Source organism: Poecilia reticulata, chromosome 5 (genome assembly GCF_904066995.2).
Source record: "Poecilia reticulata chromosome 5, P_reticulata-male-v2, whole genome shotgun sequence".
In the NCBI taxonomy this organism is placed as follows: Eukaryota; Metazoa; Chordata; class Actinopteri; order Cyprinodontiformes; family Poeciliidae; genus Poecilia; species Poecilia reticulata.
Genome location: NC_088834.1, coordinates 20,299,805 through 20,319,540, shown reverse-complemented (window position 1 = coordinate 20,319,540; position 19,736 = coordinate 20,299,805). Strand labels below are relative to the sequence as shown.

At 37.0% G+C, this 19,736-nt stretch overlaps 1 protein-coding gene across 1 annotated transcript; it reads right to left on the bottom strand.

The window, feature by feature from the left end:
* Positions 1-325: 325 nt before the first annotated feature.
* dgkab (diacylglycerol kinase, alpha b) lies at positions 326-18,512 on the bottom strand. The gene is made up of 24 exons (XM_008409969.3): positions 18,007-18,512; positions 17,413-17,493; positions 14,803-14,879; positions 13,662-13,806; positions 13,262-13,336; positions 13,131-13,180; positions 12,362-12,436; positions 12,153-12,269; positions 11,427-11,544; positions 11,206-11,294; positions 9,637-9,747; positions 9,452-9,550; positions 9,331-9,381; positions 8,236-8,309; positions 7,737-7,811; positions 7,573-7,658; positions 7,399-7,488; positions 7,165-7,325; positions 6,977-7,041; positions 6,596-6,686; positions 5,661-5,838; positions 5,451-5,571; positions 5,110-5,170; positions 326-4,609 (listed from the first exon to the last, which is right to left on the bottom strand). Exons 2-24 carry the CDS (start codon positions 17,483-17,485, stop codon positions 4,529-4,531), a joined length of 2,163 nt encoding a protein of 720 aa, XP_008408191.1. The 5' UTR covers positions 17,486-17,493; positions 18,007-18,512; the 3' UTR covers positions 326-4,528.
* Between the last annotated feature and the right edge of the window lie 1,224 nt (positions 18,513-19,736).

The following is a 19,736-nucleotide window of genomic DNA, read 5'->3' as shown; positions in this document are numbered from 1 at the left end:
TTGTAAAGTATCTCTGTGTATGTTCACTGCAAAAGACTTCACTGCTGAAGAAAAAAGCATGTTGAAGCACATTTGAAGGTTGCTCCAGAATATTTAGATAAAATATGAAATAATGGCAGTGATTCCTGAGAATAGGGACAAAATGGGTTTTAATTTTCCCTTCTTTTTTGTGTTATTTCTCAACCTTATGTATACAAATATGACAAATAATGTTTTGGAAATGTAAAGATGCTAAGGTGCAGGCTCCCAGTTGCAACATTTAAAAAAAAAAATGTAATTTTTAATCGACATGACCCAGAACTTTGTCATCACCATCTGACAAAAATAAATATAAAAAATAATTTTTAATGACCCTGTTAGTGACATTTTTACTCATTTTACAGACAAATGCTTCTCAAGAAACAAGATAAATATTATTTAAAACAAAAAACAACAAAAAGTCCATCTGACAGAGTTGACAGTGCATGATGGAGCACTGTCCATCACTAGTTTGGTGACAAACTAGTGAGTAAAATGAAATACTTGGTACATGAGAAGTAATGCAATTTATGTAAAATACATTAAAATTAATTAATTGCACATTTAAGTGAGACTTGACAACAATTTCACTGAAAGAGTCACAAAAACTCTGATGGAGTTGACATCTGACGGAGTTGACAAAAAGCCAAACTACCTCAATTTATATGATGTTATTCTGAAGGAGGCCATATTGTAGCTCATCAGGTCCATGAAATCTTTACATTTTACCAAAATTAAGCTTTTATTTCACAAAATTTCATCAAAGTTTTGTAAATTGTCAGTTATGGTGCTGACACATCATGGTTGTGACAAAAAACTTAGGAATAAAAAGAAGAAAAAAACTAAAGAATAACTTAAGCGAACCAGAGCTAACTAGCCCTCTCAGCAAAGGAAGAGAAAGGAAGTGGTCATGAGGTCCTCAGAAATTCTGGTGCCTCCCAATAATGCCTGATTTTTTTTACATTATTTTCATTTCTGACGGTGTTGACAAAAACTAGGGACAAATTTCAATGGAGTAGTAAAATATATAAAAATTATTTTTAATTCAATTTATTGATACTATTATAATTATTTATATGAATACTTATACTTAATTGTCATAATATATAATTTTTGTATTTTTAAAATTGTTTTAAACTATTATAATGTATTGAGTTCTGCTCCTGGACAAGGGATTTTACAGGCATCATCCACCGACTACAATGTTTAAAATAAAAAAATATTCAGCAAATACCTGGAAAATATACATTGTTGTGCTCACATGACCCAGGTTAGTTTATTTAGATATTTGAAAAAATTATATTTTGTGTATATTTTATTCAAATTTTGTGCTTTATCCATAGGACCTGTTTTGTCCCTATTCTCAAGAATCACTGACTGGTACAATAATGTTTAATCAGATGTTTGGATGGTCATCGCATATTTCTTGTTTCTACATCAAACATCAAACTAACACTGAGGTTCAAAAGTAAAACCAACAAGATGTGGGACTGCCTTTCAGCATCATGCCAGAATCTTAAGCCAAAACCTTAAACTGGTTTCACAGAAAGAAAACAAAGCTGATAGAACGGAGCAGCTGATTTTAATTCAGTTGAAATACAAAGAAAAACCCAGAAATCTGAGTCAATTTGTGTGGAAAGATGAGTAAAAATCCCAACTAAACACGTGCCACTTGTATAACCATATAGGAGAGACCTTGAAGCTGTGAAGCATCAACAAAAGCTTTTTCTGAAAAGTATGAATTACTTAGTTTGCTACCAGTATCTGATATAAATTTCATGTCAATAGGTCTACTAGAAGTATATGTATGGAAAGATCAGGCATCGTTTCTCTGCATCATCTACCGTCCTTCATGTAAGAGCCTCCTCCTTTGATCCTGGCAGCCGCATCGCTCTGAACCTCTTGGGTTTTTACCTCACTATTGTGGATTACAGCCTTCCTGCTCTTCCTCCCACACTGCTGCGAAGCCTGCCTCGCTGTGGGCTGCAATGTTTGTAATAAGATTTCACCAACTCCAACTTAGAATTTCATTAAGTGGGCAGCACACGAGGTTATGCCTCCCACATGCATTCACTGATGAATAAATGCTCAACTCAGTGAACTGATTCAGCCGCTGCTAACTTATGATATACTGCATACTTTAATTGAGCGTGCATCTAAACTTTGAAATTTCTGGGAAACTGAAAGCTTTCTAAAAAGTGTGAAAATAATAAATGTATAGCTTTAAAAGTGACAAACTAGGGGTGTCCAAAGTGTGGGCTGGGGGCCATTAGAGGCCCTTGAAATTATTTTGTTTGGCTCCTAACCACAAGTCTAGAATGGTAAAAAATTGGGCCAACAAAAAAACAAAACAATTGATGACCCAATAAAAATGACAAATTGTCTATTTTTCTTTTAATGAGGTAACAGTCCAAATGACTTTTTATGTTTTGGATCTATAATGATATACAGATTTTATTTTAAAAAAATTGTGTTATTGTTGAGCAGGTAAAGCTAAAAAAATAAAAAGTAAAGAAAAAAAATCACAACCTAATTTCTGTATTTTTAGTTTAATGAATTTTGTGGCCCACCAGTAATTTAGATTTGCTACTTTTGGACCCTGGGCAAAAAGTTTGGACACCACTAATAGACCCTGAATAAAATATGCAATCAACAACCAATATAGCTGGTAAACATTCAGTAAAAATGCATGGGTAATTTAACATGTAAAAGTTGTTTCTTTAATTTTAACACATCAGAGATCAAATCTAATGCATTAGTGAACTTCTAGTAACAACAGGGTAAATAAATGTAAGAAATTTGTAAAATTATTTCAATCTTCCTCTGACAAACCCCATCTTTAATTTGAGTCAATTTCTTTCAAAGTCATAAGGACCCCTAGCAATTCATTACAAAGAAATTTAATATATTTATTTTTCTTTTTTAAGTTGGTCAAAGTTCGCAGGAATTTATTACTAATCTTTAAATTCTTGTCTGCCTGAGCACAGTTATGACATGACAGGTTTGTCTGACATTAATGGTGATCTTACATCCTGTGCAGCACTTTGCTCAACTAACAATGTCCTTAAGGAAAAAACTTTGACTCGTCAACAGTGACGTAAAAAAAAAAAAAAAAAGAAAGAAATCCAGAGTGGCATGTTGTGGTCGCCATGGTAACCATCAAACCCATACGTGACTCCAACTCTCTGCTCGCCATCTGTAAGAAAGGACTAATTGCTCTCCTGTTGACAAAAAAAAATTGTTGAACAATGTATTGAGAACGGATGTTCACAAAACTAAAAAATAAAAAAAATTTTTAGTCTGGGATTCTTTTCCTGCATTGTTTGTTTTAGCGTATAGGACGAAGCTGCTTTTGTAAAACAGTATTTTCAGTGCTGTTTAAACATTTGTACCAAAGGAGACAGTAAAGGTGACCATCCATGTTTGAAGCTGTGGTGATGTATGAAAGAATGAGGCAATGCAGAGTCAAAACGGGATGAATTCAAGGACTGGAAGGAAGAATGAAACCATTACCAGCTGTCTTAATCCAGCTGGTAATGATTTTAGTACACCTTTCACATCTGACGTTGCACCAGCTTCATTGAAAAGGAAAACAAACACCAGAAACATTCAAATGACAGATACACAGATTGATATTTAAAATTATACATAAATGCACACACACTCACAAGTGCACAAGTAACCTATGTAGACAAAACAGGACTTGCATTTGATTGATAAGAACAAATAATTTACAACGTTCCAAAAAAACAAAAAAAAAATCACATTTTGGCTTCATTCCTCCACATTTTGGCATTGGTTAATTTCCAGAAATATTGGATGTTTTTGTAAAAGAGCGTCACAATCTTGTTGACTTTGCAAAAGTAAATCATTAAGTAATTTACATCCATGAACGCATACAACTCGTCTAATTTATACTAAATAAAATATGGAGGAATGCCGTTTTATAAAAGCAACATTTAAGCAAGCTCTACCCTTTAAGCAACAAAACCTAGACATTTAGTAGATTAGTCGCAGAGTAAAAATTGGCAACGCTGTTGACTTTCCTTATTTTAAAGGGATAAACACTGACGGTGCGTTTTATGAAGAGTGATCGAGCTCCCGGGAGAACCTGGAGGCCGAGACAAAGCCGCTTCACTACAAGCTGCATTGAGAACAGAGGAAACCTGACAATACACCACTGTAAACATTTTTTTTTTTACCACAAACCATTATCACAACATAAAATAGACACAGTGAACTCATATTCCTCTTTAGTGTAGGGAATATTTGACGGTTCCTTTTACAAACACAGGTTGAATTATATTTAAATTGGCACACAGAAGCAGCAATTCAGACTCAAGACATGCAAAGTTACATTTTTCTTTTCAAGTAGTTCAAGCGGGTAAAATAAAACCGTGTCAGGGAAAGAACACAAAGAACACATAGGATAAAACACAGTTACTTTTGTTCAGAGTTTAATACTCAGCTGTGAGCCCCTGCAGACCGGCCGACGTGGAAGATCTGACGGCTACTTGAATTGAAAGAAGCTGCTCGGTTTGGTCGGTGCAGCCATGAGCATAGCAGCTTGACTCTTGTGAGTTATCTGAATCTGGAAAGACAAGATGGGGCGACATTTTTGTGTCTACTTAATTAAAATATCTTTTTTTAAACCAACAGTGTGTGTTCTGAACTTTGTAGTAAAACTGCTTTGCATTTTGTCGTTGTTTGTGTGTCACTAAAATGCTTTGTGTTTTTCTCAGTGAGTCCCAATGTTATGAAAAACCCTTAAAGTAATCCTATTGCTAAGAAACTAATTTAGCAGTTTTGCAGCGATATTAATGTTAATTTTTGTTTCAATTTTTAAATTTGTTTTCTTTTTTCTTCTTTGCACACATTCCTCTAATTTCAGTTTTGTATTTGAGTGGTTATTTGTAGTATTGCCTTGTGATTTGTTCAATCTTTCAATGAAATTGTTCTTTGCTGGCTGCAAAACAAATTGCCCCTTGGGGAAATAAAATGTTTATATTATCACGTTACAGATATCAACTACTTTGTGTTGGTCTATCACATTAGAGCCCAACAGAAATGAGAACATTGATAGTTACTCGCCTCACACGGCGGCTGCATCCAGGGCTCCCCGTCAATCTGCATGGGCAGAGCTTTGGTTGTGCTGCACATGGAAATTAAAGACGGCAAAACTTAAACACAGTGTGTCGTAATATTATTTGAAAATACAGCAAAAAAGAGGACAAACCTACAAATCTCACAGTTGTAAGGAAATAAATCGGGTCCCAATCAGCATTTACTTATTTTCAGGATCAACAAAGCAAAGCAGCCTCAGAGGTGGAGGAAACAATAACTATGGACCATTTTGTTCATTCTGATGTCATCAATTGCTTTTAGGCCACAAATAAACTAACAGGAGCTCATTTTATCTTTAAGTTTCGAACCTGATGGTGATTTCGGAGGTCTGTGCCAGTCGGTGCCCGGCGCTCTTCAGTCCAGTGTAGATCTGTCCCATCTCCAAGACTCCTTCCAGCCCCACCACCTCGAAACGTTTATCGCTTATATCTAAAGAAAAGCGTAAAATAAACCCGTACAGATTTAAACGGGGTTTCTCGGATGCTGCTGGAGCTGAACGGTTGCTTACAGAGACTCACCTTGTGTGGCTGTTTTGAGAAGTTCATGGTCGGTGATGACTTCGCTGTGCACCGCTTCGGGCGCGGCTTCAATTTTCTTAGACTCACCCCAGAGGTTGGAGCCACCGTGCATGCTGGGTATGTTGAGGACGGCTATGCCCTCTAAAGAATTGCGCAGGTTCAGAGGTTTTCCACAGCACTATGGAAAGATAAACTCCAAATGAATCAAAGGTGATCCTGGGTGGGAGGTGCTAGCTTCTGTTTAGAGGGTTTAGAATCAATCTGTGTGTTTTTCACTCTGAGCTGATTTTGATTCTGAGCCATTTTCATTGAACTGTGTGTCAATTATGCTGTCCGATTAAACATATTGAACAGGATTGCAGATCCTAGAGGCTGTTCCTGACGGGGAAGGCACCAAAACCTCTCAAATATATGAGAACGTGCTTCTGTTTCTGGAGAAATATTCTGCTGCAGACACGATATATTTGGTATCAGTATTAGGTACGGTAACTAAAGGTGGGCATATCAATACAAAATGTCTATAATAACAAATAACAATACAGTACTCAGATTCCCTGTTGAAATTTTATTTTATATTTGTAATGTAATTTGCTTTGATTTGCTCTCAGATTATTATATTTTTGCTCTTTGTTTATTTAGGAAACAATGCACACAAATTAGTTTTGTTTTTCTATTATTTTCTGTTTATCATGTTAAAGTATTTCATAGACACCTATAAACTATCAAAATTTTGTCCCAGGTTTTAACAAAAGAATTTAAAGGAAAAAAACACAAAAAGGTCAGCGGTTTGATGATATGTGACGTGACACTTAAATAACAGCTACTGGTATCGATTATACTGACCCCGTTTTTACTTCGTATGATATCAGAATGTCCCGTATCGAACGGCTCTAACTGTGAAAGCAGCAGAGTCTGATTTAAGTTCAAACTCTTACCGTAATATTCAGACAATCCTTCAGATTCTTGCAGGAGGATGAGAAGGACTCAGAAGTAGCAAACTCAAAGTACATAAGCTTGTTCTTCATTCTTGGAGAAAAAAAGAAAAGAGAAAATGTTTTAAATTGTTTCCCGATTCAGTTTTAATGTTCCAGTAACAGAGATTTACATGAAATGTTTACTTTTATTGTATTTAATGTAAACATAAATGACCAAAAACCAAATCCTGAACATGTTGAATCACAAGATGTAAAACAGAAAACCACGGCCTGATCCAGATGTAGTTCAGGATGCCACAGGATTGGTTGAATTTTGACTCATCTAAACCCAGAATAAAGAGGGTAACTGAGGATAACATCGCCTCTTATCAGAGTCCTCACCGGCTGTTGAACTTTTGTGGATGCTTCTCTCTCATGGAGTGAAAACGATGCGCAATGGAAGCATCCTGCACGCATGCACACACAGATTCACTTTTAATTAAAATCACATTTTAGCTCAAATCTACGAGCGCAGCAGCAACGGCTTGTGTTTAATCGAACTGCATGAATGAATGTGTGATGCCCCTCACCACTCCGATAGAGAAATAGTTATTCATGATCTCGTAGGGGACGGGATCGCCTGCATCCTGCGGGTTTTTCGGCGTCACCTTGATGCTCCAGCGATCCAGAGGGATCTGCTGACTGTCTTTAACCTCCTTCAGGACTTCCTTCAGGTCAGACCCCTCGTATCCTTGCCAGAGTTACAAGAAGAGTTTCAACTTTGAGCTACAGATGCTCGTAGCGGTGCATGTTTTGTTTTTTACCTCCTCCCCAGCGTAGGCAGCGAGCCATGTCGTTCCCAGTTCCCAGGGGAAGCACAGCAACCGGAGGATGCACGGAGATGCTCATTTTATCTGAAATCACAAGTATTTCATTATTTCTTTAAAGCATCAGCTCTTCCAGTCTTCTCTTGTAAAGTTAAGAGGGATTCATGGTACCTATAGCATCCAGGAGCCACCCGACTGTGCCGTCTCCTCCACACACCAAGATCTTGAATTGACGCAGATTTCGAAAGAAGTGCAGTCTAAAAGAAGAAATTTCCTGTAAAAAAATCCTTTAAAAGATGCGCATAATGAGCTTGCATATCGCTGGTTCACTGTACCCTCTACTGGGACCTCCGTTGCTTAAGTTGTAAACCTGACGTGGGTTCAGCAGGCCCTGAAACTTCCTGAGAACTCTGCACAAAACATCAGGCATGAAAACATCCATCAACTGAGGTCAGCCCACAGGACAAAGCAGCAACACAATAAGTAAAAACACAGAGGATCTATTCAATTACTGGTACATCTAAAAATTAATATTAGGAAAAAATTCAAAATATTTGTCGTTCGAAAGTGAAACTTATCAAAATTCATTACACAACGTGAAATATTTTGAGCCTTTTTTTTTGTCATTTTGATGATTATGACTTACAGAAAATCAAAACCCAAAATTGCATCAAAAAATTTTAACATTGTCAGAAATTTCAATATATCACCAAGTTTAGTTGCTGTAAGTTATTTCACTTTCTCACGTGACAAAAGAATTTTGACTTTCCTAATTTTTTAGATGAGCATGTTCACTCAGAGTTTGTTGAACTGAATTGTTTCAGAGCTGCTCACCGTTCGCCCTGCTTCCCTCCACTTTTAGGATTGACAAACACCAGCAGAGGATGAGTGTCTAGAATAGGAGCAATCTGGAAAAGGCAGAAGAAATTCAAATACTCTTCAGTAATCTGACAAGCACAGAATTAGTTAAGATTTTGGATAAATGTGTCAGTTTACATACAGCCACGGTCAGCAGCTTACATACACTTATTGAAATGTTCGTTTTCACAGAGCACATGTATCATAATATGCAGCTTTAGTGAGTTTCTAACACAAGAACTGTGCGGCAAAGCTAGAAATATTTTGGATTTTCCACAGTGCATAAAAATTATGAGCACAGACTCGAATACACCCCCACTAGTAACTGGACTGATGTTCTTCACCTCAGTCACAGCGTTTGTAGCTTTCAACAAGCTTCCAGAATATTTCTTATTACATATTTAACATTTTGTTGCCTTAAATAATTTTATTGACTTATTTCCAGTCTGTTAAATTGAGTTCAGAATAACTCCAGAAGTCTGTAAAAAAAGATTTATTCTTTTCAAAATTAGTTTTGGGATCTTTGTCCCATCAGAATATTTAGTGACGTCTCAGTTTCAAGCATTTATTTGTTGATTTGGAGTGAAGTGGAAGAACTTATACTGATAGTATTGAAACAAACTCTCAGCATGATTCTGCCACCGCTGTGCTTCATAGTTTATTCAGTGTTCTAAGGTTATAAAATCTCACTTTGACTCCTTAAATCATACTTCTTGTTACAGGTCAATCATTGCTTAAGCTTAAGCTTAAACGTGTTAATTTTGGAGGAGGTGCTTCTTTCTCAGCTGGTACCCTCCATGTCAAGGTTAAATTTGCATCACTGTGGACGGGAATATGACTATTTCAGCTGTTTGTAGTTTAATACACACCTAATGTCAGATGATTGAAATACAACATTGTATTTCAATCATTGTGTTGTTGGCGTTCCAACAACACAATGATCCCAAATGCAGAGGACAACTAATTTCAGATGGGAAAAAGAGGCTAAGATTAACAATAAAAGCTCTACCAGAGGCAGTGGTATTGGGATGATAAATGCAGCGATGCTGAACAGATTCAGCAGTACCAGACCTGCAGGATGTGGCCGTCAGGAGTGACGCTCAGCAGGTTGGTGTCTTCCTCCTGCAGCACCAACAAAAAGTTAGCTGCAAAGATCCTAAATGTAAAGCAAAAACGTGTTTTCTCGTTTTACCTTTGAGACGGGGTAGATGACCCACGGTGGCAAAATATGATCCTTCAGATCGCCACAGTCACATTTGGGTACGCCGGGCACAACGCACTCTTCGTGGCGCTTAAAAATAAACCAGATTTGGTAACTAAACACGACCACGTCTACTTTCAGGTTTTATGCCAAAGTATCCAAAGAATCGTCCTCACCATCTCCTGGCACCACACGCAGTGCTTCCCTGCTAAAGTTTTGATCTTCTTGAAGCAGACCTGACACTTACTGGCATTGCAGTCAGCTCTGATCCAGTCATGAGTTGCTTTCTGAAGTAACACAGAAGCATAACCGCTGAGTATTCTGCTGCATTTTCATTTTATTCATTTAAAAACTGCTAGGTCTAAGTTCATGTTCTAAATAAATGTTAAAACTGACTTAAAAGAGTCATTACAAGTCAGCTCTGGAGGGTTTGGACAGCTCAGGTTTTACATTTTTCAATAAACATTCACCTTGTAAAGATATGTGAAGAATGTGAACCACTCAAAAATAATAATTTTTTTCTAGAATCAGTTTTATCATTCACTGAAAAATCCAACACTCCATTGATTCATTGTGGGGAAAAACACCTTAATATCTTTGTCCAAGTCCCAGGACAGTATGTTGTCTTTTATTTTTAATTTAATTCCCAGTTTCAACAACAACCTTCACGGCAAAATTAAGAAAATAATACAGCAGAAAGAACATCATGAAACAAAGAAATAAAAAAATAAATGTATGACAAATCAACAGTTTTTAAAAGCAGGTTTATTGAACCTGCTTTTCATCTTGAATTTTTCTTTAACATTTCATAAAGTTGCAGTATAAATGGAGAGGTCTTTGACTATTTCTCTTTGCAAATTTTCTCTAAATCTACAACTTGTGAAGAGCCGGTGGTGGAGGCTCTATTTAACTAAATATCAATATAACAATAAGGTATGATTGATTGCATTTTCCTTGAATGATTGAACTCAATTTCCACAATAGAAACACTAAAAGCTCCAGTAAAAATCACATCAGAGCAAATCAGAGCTTTAAAACTCTGATCTGAATAAAATAGCAAAGCATAATTCCAAGAAATTCTTTAGTTTCATGTATTTTAGAGATTACCAGCAATTGTAACTATCATTTCTTAACATTGATTTTCTTATCAACTGAACGATTTAAATTAAATGTTAGATTTTTGCATGACTACAAAACAGTTTGTTGATTTTAAGCCTTTTTTTTTTCTTTTACATATTTTCACCAGCCGTGCCAACAAATGTTCCCACTGTAACACCATTAAAGCATGATGTTTCTAATACTCCTTCCTCCAGAAGACAAAGCACGTCTGTTCAGCCCACTGCTGAGGTCTGCAACATGACTCTGTAAAAACCTGCAAGCTGCGGCGCTGCTGACGCCACACGCTGAAAAGGAGACGGAGCAGACCATTGTCTGTCCTTATGCAGAATTAGGACATTTACCAGCTGCACAGAGCAGACTGTGCCAGCTGTAATCCGCACTTAAAAAACACTGATGGGTTGCACTGGCTGACTAATACACTATTATGTTCTCTGTAGTCAAAGTGCTTACAGACACTGTTGGGTAAGAAAAAAAAAAACAAGAAGTGAGGCGACAATACTGTCTGAAACACATCTGGAGCTGTGATTTAATACAAAACTGAAATTCACTTATAAACAAAGCTGGAAAGCAGAAATAAAACCAAACCGGTAAAAGTGGAAATAAAAAGTGAGGTTTGTGTTCCTTACGCCAATTTCCTCTTTGGTTTTGACGAAGGTCCGAGCGCATGGCTCAGGATTCTTGTTGGCACACTGGTTGTGGACAGTGTAAGCACAACCTACAAGATAAATAAAAAACAAACAAACAAACAAGAGAGCTGCTTACAGAAAAAACACGGACACATCAGCAGGCCAGTTAAGAAAACCCGAAGGAGCATGACTGCCCCCTGCCGGCATCTGCGATCTCTTACAGTTGCAGTAGAGTCCTTGCTTGCCGAGGCCGAGCAGCATGTTCTCACACACGCCGCAGTAGGTGGGTTTGTTGAAATGTTTCAGCCTCCAGATGTGCTGGCCGTCCTTCTCAGTCATCTGTGGGTGAGGAAGGAGGAGGGAGAAGCAAAGTTACTGACAAAAGAAAAACACTTGTGAAGAGTTGAGTCCTGAAACGAACCAGATCGAGGCCACGTGGAAGGAGCAGCTCAAGACATTAGAGTATTACCGAAACTGAATTCATTTCAGTAATTAAATTCAAAATGTGGAACTCATGCACAGTGTAATCTTTTTCAAATATAAAGACTTTCAGCTAATGAATGACTCAGTTTCTCAGACAATAAGAATATCACCTAAGATCTATAAAAAATGTTTTTTAATAACAAAATAACAGGTACCGTAGTATATGCCCCCCCGTACGTTATCTGGGCTTCTTCTGCAACTTTTCTCCCATTAAACATGAAAGCTCAAGCTGCACTTTTTCCATGACTGTGTTGGCCAAAACATAAAGAAGTCTGTTCATTTTTTAAAATCTATTTTTACTTGCCTTACTTAATATTTAAATGTTATGATAACCACATTTTCTCATTTCTATTTTTAAGCCATAGTCACCAAAATGAACCTAAATAAAAGTCTGGAGCATATCACTATGTTTGCAAAATTTGAGCTTTGCAAGTTTTACTGAAATAAATGGAAAAAGTGCTCACCCTCAGTCCAAGCAGCACAAGCAGAGGCACGTTGTTCATGCCTCCCTTGACCCATTCCTCCAGATTGACAGTCCCACTGTCGTCAACGTCTATTGCAGTCATCATGTCTTTGAGAACCTAAAACATAATTTTATCCAGTCATAAACAGGACACTTATACTTCATAGTGCACATATTAAGGGAAGCTAAGAATAGAAACAGAAGTTGTACTGGTCTCAGCTCAGTCACGTCCCAGCCCAGGTAATCAGCGGCTCGCATCATCTGCGCAATTATACGATCCACTTCCTGGAGATGAGACCACGAGTTTTTACATAATCTTATCCATCTCAGTGTGCAAAGAAAGACCTGACACAAAGATTAGATTAGAAACAAAAGCAGCCAAAACATCCAGTGTAGCCAGGAGTAAAAGTGGAAACAAAGTGCAACATTCCTCAATAGAAAAAACTAAAAAAAAAATAAAGATATATATATATATATATATATATATATATATATATATATATATATATATATATATATATATATATATATATATATATATCAGAGCTAGTCAAGGGAGTACTGGTTAATTTTGATCTCTGGTCGATTGATACTTGGAGTACTTAATTAAAAACTACAAGCAGGTAGATAAATGGTTGGTTTAACTGACTATATATTTCCAAAAAATTAACATAGGTGCTGTTAATAGGTGCCTTTGTAGACATAATAATGTGAATTCTTAGGTTTTCTGCACTAAATGACTAATAAATTATTAGTCATTTAGTGCAGAATTTTTCTTATTTTTCTTTATTTCACTGAATTTCTGTTGATAAGCAGTCACAGCTGATCAAAGGAAAGAAGATAATTTAATCAGTGGGTGATTGATTAGTGGATCTCTAATAATTTTGCTTTTAATGTATAACTAGTGTAACGTGAAAATTAGCAAATACGTATTTTCTTTCTTTTCCTATTAAAGCATAAAGGTTCCATTCATACTTACAGAACTGTCCAAGAGTCCGTTTCCATCTTTGTCGTAAAGTTTGAAGGTAACTGAAACCAAACAAAAAGCTGTCAGTCATTTCTACACAATCATCTTTAATTAATCTGTTCTAGAGTAATTAATGAACCAACACTCAAGCTTTTCCCGTGGCTGTCCTTCCTCCAGCACTGAGAAGTAGCAGGAAACGTCACGAAGAAAAACCCCACCTGAAACGACAGACACTTTGCAGCAACTGGAAATTCATGACATGAGATTAAAACAAGACAACTTCACTTTCAGACTTTAACGTGTTTGCAAAGTAGGAGAAAACATCCCAGTTAGTTTTCTGCTAATCAATGAAATCAGTGCCTGCGGCTTCCTTCACGTGACACAAAAAGTAAAACCAACCAACAGACAAACTGTCTTAGTAGCATTCCTTTATTCTGTCTCTTCAAGGAAATACTGAGAATCCCACTCATGCATAAACAGCAGACATTTCCTCCTGACGTCCCTTACCTTACGGAAAACATTTCAGGTATTTTAATGAATTACCTCCATGAGGAGTGGACTTTTTTGGAGAGCCCTCTAGTTCTGCTTGTTGAAAATAGTTAAAGAGCTTTTGGCAGAAGTTTGGAGGGAAGCTCTCCACTTCCAGGTACGTCTTCAGGAAGAGACAGAATCCCTCCAGGTGGAGGCACTGAGCAGAGACAAAGGTCACATTTACACTCACACAGATCAACAGCAACCAGGATAAGAACTCATTTTTCACTTAAATTCTAAACACAGTCACTGCAGTCAAGCAAATAGATAATTAATAGTGTCACAGTGACAAATGTGACAAAAAAGTTGTCCTAGAACTAACTGTGATAGATGATAATATTGTCATTTTGAGACCATTTTCAACTAATATCACCAAATATCAAATATCTTCAAATATCAAACACCAAAATACTTTGATTCCTAAAGAATATTTACTACTGGAACTGGGAAACATTTTAGATATGCAAAATAAATAAAAACAACCGAAACAACAATAAGTAAATTAGACTATGAAGTGCTCACTTTAATTTATCATGAGGTTAATTGATTTATTGTTTATTGTGACAGGCTTAAAGTTAATATTTAAAATATGAATTGAATAAAATTTCCCCTTATCCGGGTTTTTCTCATGTATTTGAACCCTTGCTTATCAGTCACATTTTTCTGATAGTTAAACGTTTCTATAAATGATCAAGAAATTTAATTATAAAAAGACACAAATTCTGAAAGTCTAAATTGAATCACATTTTCTGTAGACTTTGTAGTACACCACATGTCTAAATGTTTTGGTTCTGATCCCAGTATGAGTCCAGACTACTAAAAAATTGCACTAAAATAACTTTTATCAACGTCTGGGAGGTTGATATAATTTTTGGGGATCACATAAATGTTTTTTGTGACATTAGTTGTGAAACTGCAAACATTCTGTAGTAGTTTTGCTCCAACTAGTCCAAGAAAAAGTGTTAAAGTGCCAAATAGAGAAGATCAACAGTCACATGACAAATTAATATTTACTTGCGTGTTAAAGCAGACATTAATCAGACATTTAACATTTGGTTTTAGACAAAGTGTTTTTCCAAAATTCAGAATCGGTGGATTTAGTCTGAATTCTGCTGGACGGACGGACGGACTGATTAGAAAAAGCATTAATTACCTCTCCAGACGTGTGCTTGGCGTATCGGCCTCCTGGGTGAAACTCCTTAATCACATCTTTGACCCTCAAGCTGCTTTCTGCAGGGAGGATTTTGGGGACGTCAAAATAAAACTTCAGCGATAAACTACAAGTGAATGTTAACTTTTCTGCATCTGAACTGATTATAACAAATCCTACAATACAACTGATTATGTCTAATTGCAAATCATGGTTTGTTCTTGTTGAAGGAGCAACTGAAAGGTGGGAGTATCAGTAAGCGGGACCATGAATAGACTCTGTGTGTGTGTGCATGCGTGCGTGCGTGCGTGCGTGCGTGCGTGCGTGTGTGTGGGTGTGTGTGTGTGTGTGTGTGTGTGTGTGTGTGTGTGTGTGTGTGTGTGTGTTTATAAAACATTCATTTGGGCCCCACAGTCTGAGCAAACACACTCCGCCTCTGAGCACATGGTACATGTAATTATCTATTCATCCATTATCCAAATAAAGGCCTACGGACCCATTTCATTTCTACCAAAGCCTTTGAGTAGACAGAGTATTTTTAGATTGGTGCAGCTTCCCCGTCAAGAGGTCCCATATAATTCAGCATTAGCTTTGACCCCAGAGCCGCGGCGTTCAGTTTAATGGCTTCTCCAGAGAAGGTGAACGAGAGTTGACGTGTTCACAGTTCACCAAGTCAGGCGGTGCTCGAGGCCGCCGCCACTTTTAACAGGATTTAGATGGCCGACCTGATGGGTGTGTGGACTGGTCTTGTCTGAATGGACTTTGCTCACCTCTCGCTTATCTCAATTAGCATTTATGGACCTTTCCTAATACTGGACTGCTTTCAGTCTGTGAAAGTGCAGGACTACTGAACTATTTGGACACTCCCACTCACACAAAGAGAACGGTGGGTGTGTCCAGTCATATGTCAGGTTTTATTCAGCTCTTATTGAACGGTTTACACTAATTCATAAATAAACACACTGGTCCTTGCAAAAGTAATGAAACCCTAATATGAACTTTTTCAAACTTTTCTTACATTGCAACCAGAGTTATAATAGTTTTGGGTTTCTCATTATAGTTTAGTTTTATTTTGTTGTGACTTTTTGTTTGCCTAATTCAGTTTTAATTAGTGTGTTTGCTAGTTTTTATTAGTTATTATTAGTTATATGTTGCTTAGTTTTGGGTTAGTTTTTGTTATTTATAGTAATAGTTTTCGTTTATTTGTACTTTGACCTATTTAAATTCTGCACTTTGTGATTATGTACATATCAACTGAGTAATGAATACTCAACAAAAGATACAGTTTTCAAAAAAAAAATTGATTATTGTTGATCAACCAAATGACTGGTACTTTCTCAAAACTTTCACAGTCACCATTTTGCAAAAAGTGCTGCCAGGAGGAGTATGGAAAGCCCTAATCTATCGACAGCTTATGTGGGAGGAAAATAATCAATTTCATATCAGTTCCAAAAGCTAATAAATAGATTAATAAACACAAAAAAACAAATGATATCTATAATTCCAGTATATTTTAGTTAGTTTTATATAAAAGGACCACATAGTTCCAGTCAGTTACAGTTTTCCCCCCATTAATTACCGTTTTTATTTATTTCAGCTAACAAAAATCTCAATTCCAGTTTTTCTTATTTTGTTAGTTTTAGCTAACATTGGTTGCAACAACAATTATCTAAGTAGTATATAACAGTGAGCTAGAGGGGAAATGATAAACAAAATTTCAGACATTTTCCTTAAAAGCATGGTGTGCCTTTTCTTAGCCCCCCTGAATCAGCACCTAGAAATGCTTTCACTGCAAATAGATCTGCACATTGTTTGGGTGATGCCTATAGCAGCTTTGCACACCTAGACTCAGATATTCCTGACCACCCTTTTCTGCAAAAGTAGGAGAGCATCCGTAGATACTGGTTTTGAAAACTTGCTGTAGGTTCTCAATTAGATTTAGAGCTGCACTTTGACTGGGCCATTCTAACTCACTGCAGAAACACAAAATCTTACCATTTTTTCCCCCCTCTAGTTTCTAGTGCAAATGTCTTATTACACTTTAAATAGAACAAAACTAATGTTTTTAGCAACATACAGAAGCTTGTTATTATTATTATTATTATTTTATTATTATTATTTCACTTATAAAGAGACTTTGTCCCATCCTCCTCCTGAGCTACTAAGGGCCTGACAGCTGATTTTCTGACTAAAGCTCTCCTCACTTTAGGTGGACGACCATGTGATAGTAAGTTTACTGTGGTGTCCTTCTCTTTCCATCAGATTATAGATTGAACAGTACTTCATTGTTTTATAACCTAACCATGCTTTAAGCTTCTCCACATTATTATCTCTGTCCTCCGTAGAGCAGCTGTATTTACACAGAGGTTAAATACAAACATGTAACTACTGAAGGCAGCTAAAAGGGGTGTTTATAGCGAAATTACTACCTAAGCATCCAACATAAACTCATATAATTACATAAAAAATATGTTAAAGTTGGTGGTTTCAATGATAGAAAGTGAAACAAAAACATCAATCAATCAATCAAAAACTGAACTTTTTATGTCATTTTACAAACTTCAGTGTATGGATTTCCTAATTATTGCCATAGATGTAAAGAAAGGAGCTCACCCTCCATGTAATGCTGCAGCTGGATGAAGTCCACAGGAGCCAGGGTCCCTTCTGTGTCATCAGCTGAGGCCATGATGATCCCTGCAGAAAAAACAAGACAGAAAACCAAACAATAGCCAAACAGTCAGCGGTCTGACAGAAAAAGCATCAGGTTTAGTTCCTCCCTGCTTGTCTGTTACATGAACTGGTTTGTCTCCATTCCAAGCACTGCAGCGTACCAGTGGTATGTGAAACACTCCTCTTTTCAGGGATAATAATCTGCCAACTGAAGGTGGGTTTTTTTTCTCCAATCAGTAGTTCAAACCAGACAGGGTTGCCTGGATATCTCTGTTTTCATGTCTTAAAAGTTGCACCAGTTGCTACTGCTGCACTATTAACGAGGAGCTGCAGATAATAACAATAAACAAAACCAACCCCAGCACCAACAAGTTGACAAGCTGCTTGAAAAATGTGATGTGCCATTATCTTAATCAGCAACTCAAGCTGAGGATAAATCAGCAATCAAAGCCATCCTCTGAAAGGGGGCCGCATCCATCAGAGAGGATTATAATGTGAAAGCGGAGTGACTGGCAGCGGCAGGGCCTTTAAACTCACCGGGATAGCGCTCGGTCAAAGTCACTCAGGTGTTCAAGCAGGAAGAAAGGCTGAACCCTCCTGGGCTCTCCCTGAAAACTTGACTCCGTCTCCCGGAACCAAACCGCGGCGAGAGCGCGTCACAAAAAAAAAACACACACACACACACACACACTGTCCCAAGCGGGGATAAAGTCAGCAGGGAGCTCTGCTACCGCGGCCGCCTGATCCTTGTGGATGAATTTCAGCCGCAGTATTAGCGGGCAGAGCCAGAGGGATTAAGAATGAACGGAGGAGGAGCTTTCAGCGACATAATAATTACAGTTAGTGGCACCACCCAGGCCCCGCCACCGACCTCAAACACACCGCACTTTATTTATTCCCGCTACTATTCGGTGCCTTTTGGCCACTGTAACTTCATAGAAAGTATTCCTTGTGATACGGGGCTTGTTAGACAACAAGAAAATTATATTGGTGAAAGTTTTTGTACTACAGGGATCAAATATCCACCATGTTACAGGCAGAGCTGGATAAAGACTATTTTACTGAATGACATTTACTTGAGTAACTTTTTAGATTTGTTTATTTTATTTTATTTTTATTTCAGGAATATTTTTACTAAACTGTACTTTCTACTTTTACTTGAGTAATTTTATTATGAAGTATTGGTATTCGTGTATACATTTTCGGAGATTCTGAAGAACAAGATGCACATCTTCAGTTTTTGTTAAAGTTTCATAAGTTTTAAATAGAAATGAATCCATTTGGATTTTTTTCTTTTGAATGATTTTGTTATTTTGTACTTATGCTATTCATATGAATTATTTTCACTTTGGTCCTTAAAATACCTCAATTTCCATGTAACTCTATATTTTAGTCCATCTAATGATGTAATTTTTGAATATTAATTTATTGATGTCTTGATCAGCTATCAGTTCTTGAGTAACTTAACACTCTTTTACTATTACTTGGGTAATTTCATGGACGGCTTCCTTTTAGTTTTACTTGAGTGGAAATATGATGAAGTACTGCTCTTACTTGAGTACAATTTTTGGATACTCTTCCCCTGGTTACATTTTCCAACTTGTCCCTAACTTTGCATTATAAATTATTTTTATTTTTAGAGGTATGGGCTTTGTGGAAGTTTTAAACAATTGGATCTGATTTTACCCAATTGATAATGTTGGCCCAGCTGAAATTCTACAGGAGGAATCAAACTCAATGGGAGAAAACCCAGACAGAGCACTGAAGGGAGATGAGAATCCAGCAGAAATGCATAGGAAAGCTAGTTTGAGACGCTTTTCCTAATGGGGATTGTGACTCCCTAATCAGGTCATCTGCCTACCAGCTAATGTCTTCTCATGAACTTCACCAGAAAAAAATTGTTTAATTCTTATTCATGCATTTCCGCTTCACATCTTCAATCAACAAACTTAATTTTTCCACATACACACCCAAACAAAAACACAAAAAGTTTTCTCAAATATGCACTTTGGTCCGAGTGGTATTTAATAAAGGTTTTGTATAGATGAATGGCCAAAATGCATCAAAATCTATACATTTTCCCAGATGTCCAGTTGCATAGGCCTAAGTCAAGTTTTTCTGCCTTCTTTCAGGGTTTGCATCACAACAAGTCCTGTGGCACCTCTGCTTTTCTGCAGCAGATAATGCCATTCCTTGACAACAACAAAAAAAAAGTTAAAATACAGGGTGATACTTATCTTGCTTGTTGTGGATGTTTTCCCTCCAAA

Excerpts from the sequence above, each read along its gene's own strand:
- dgkab (XM_008409969.3), bottom strand. The coding sequence starts at position 17,485 with ATGGCCTCAGCTGATGACACAGAAGGGACCCTGGCTCCTGTGGACTTC. Across the intron at positions 13,337-13,661 it reads AAAGTCCACTCCTCATGGAG|GTGGGGTTTTTCTTCGTGAC; the intron begins GTAATTCATTAA and ends CTGTCGTTTCAG. Across the intron at positions 11,545-12,152 it reads TTGTGCTGCTTGGACTGAGG|ATGACTGAGAAGGACGGCCA; the intron begins GTGAGCACTTTT and ends CCTCACCCACAG.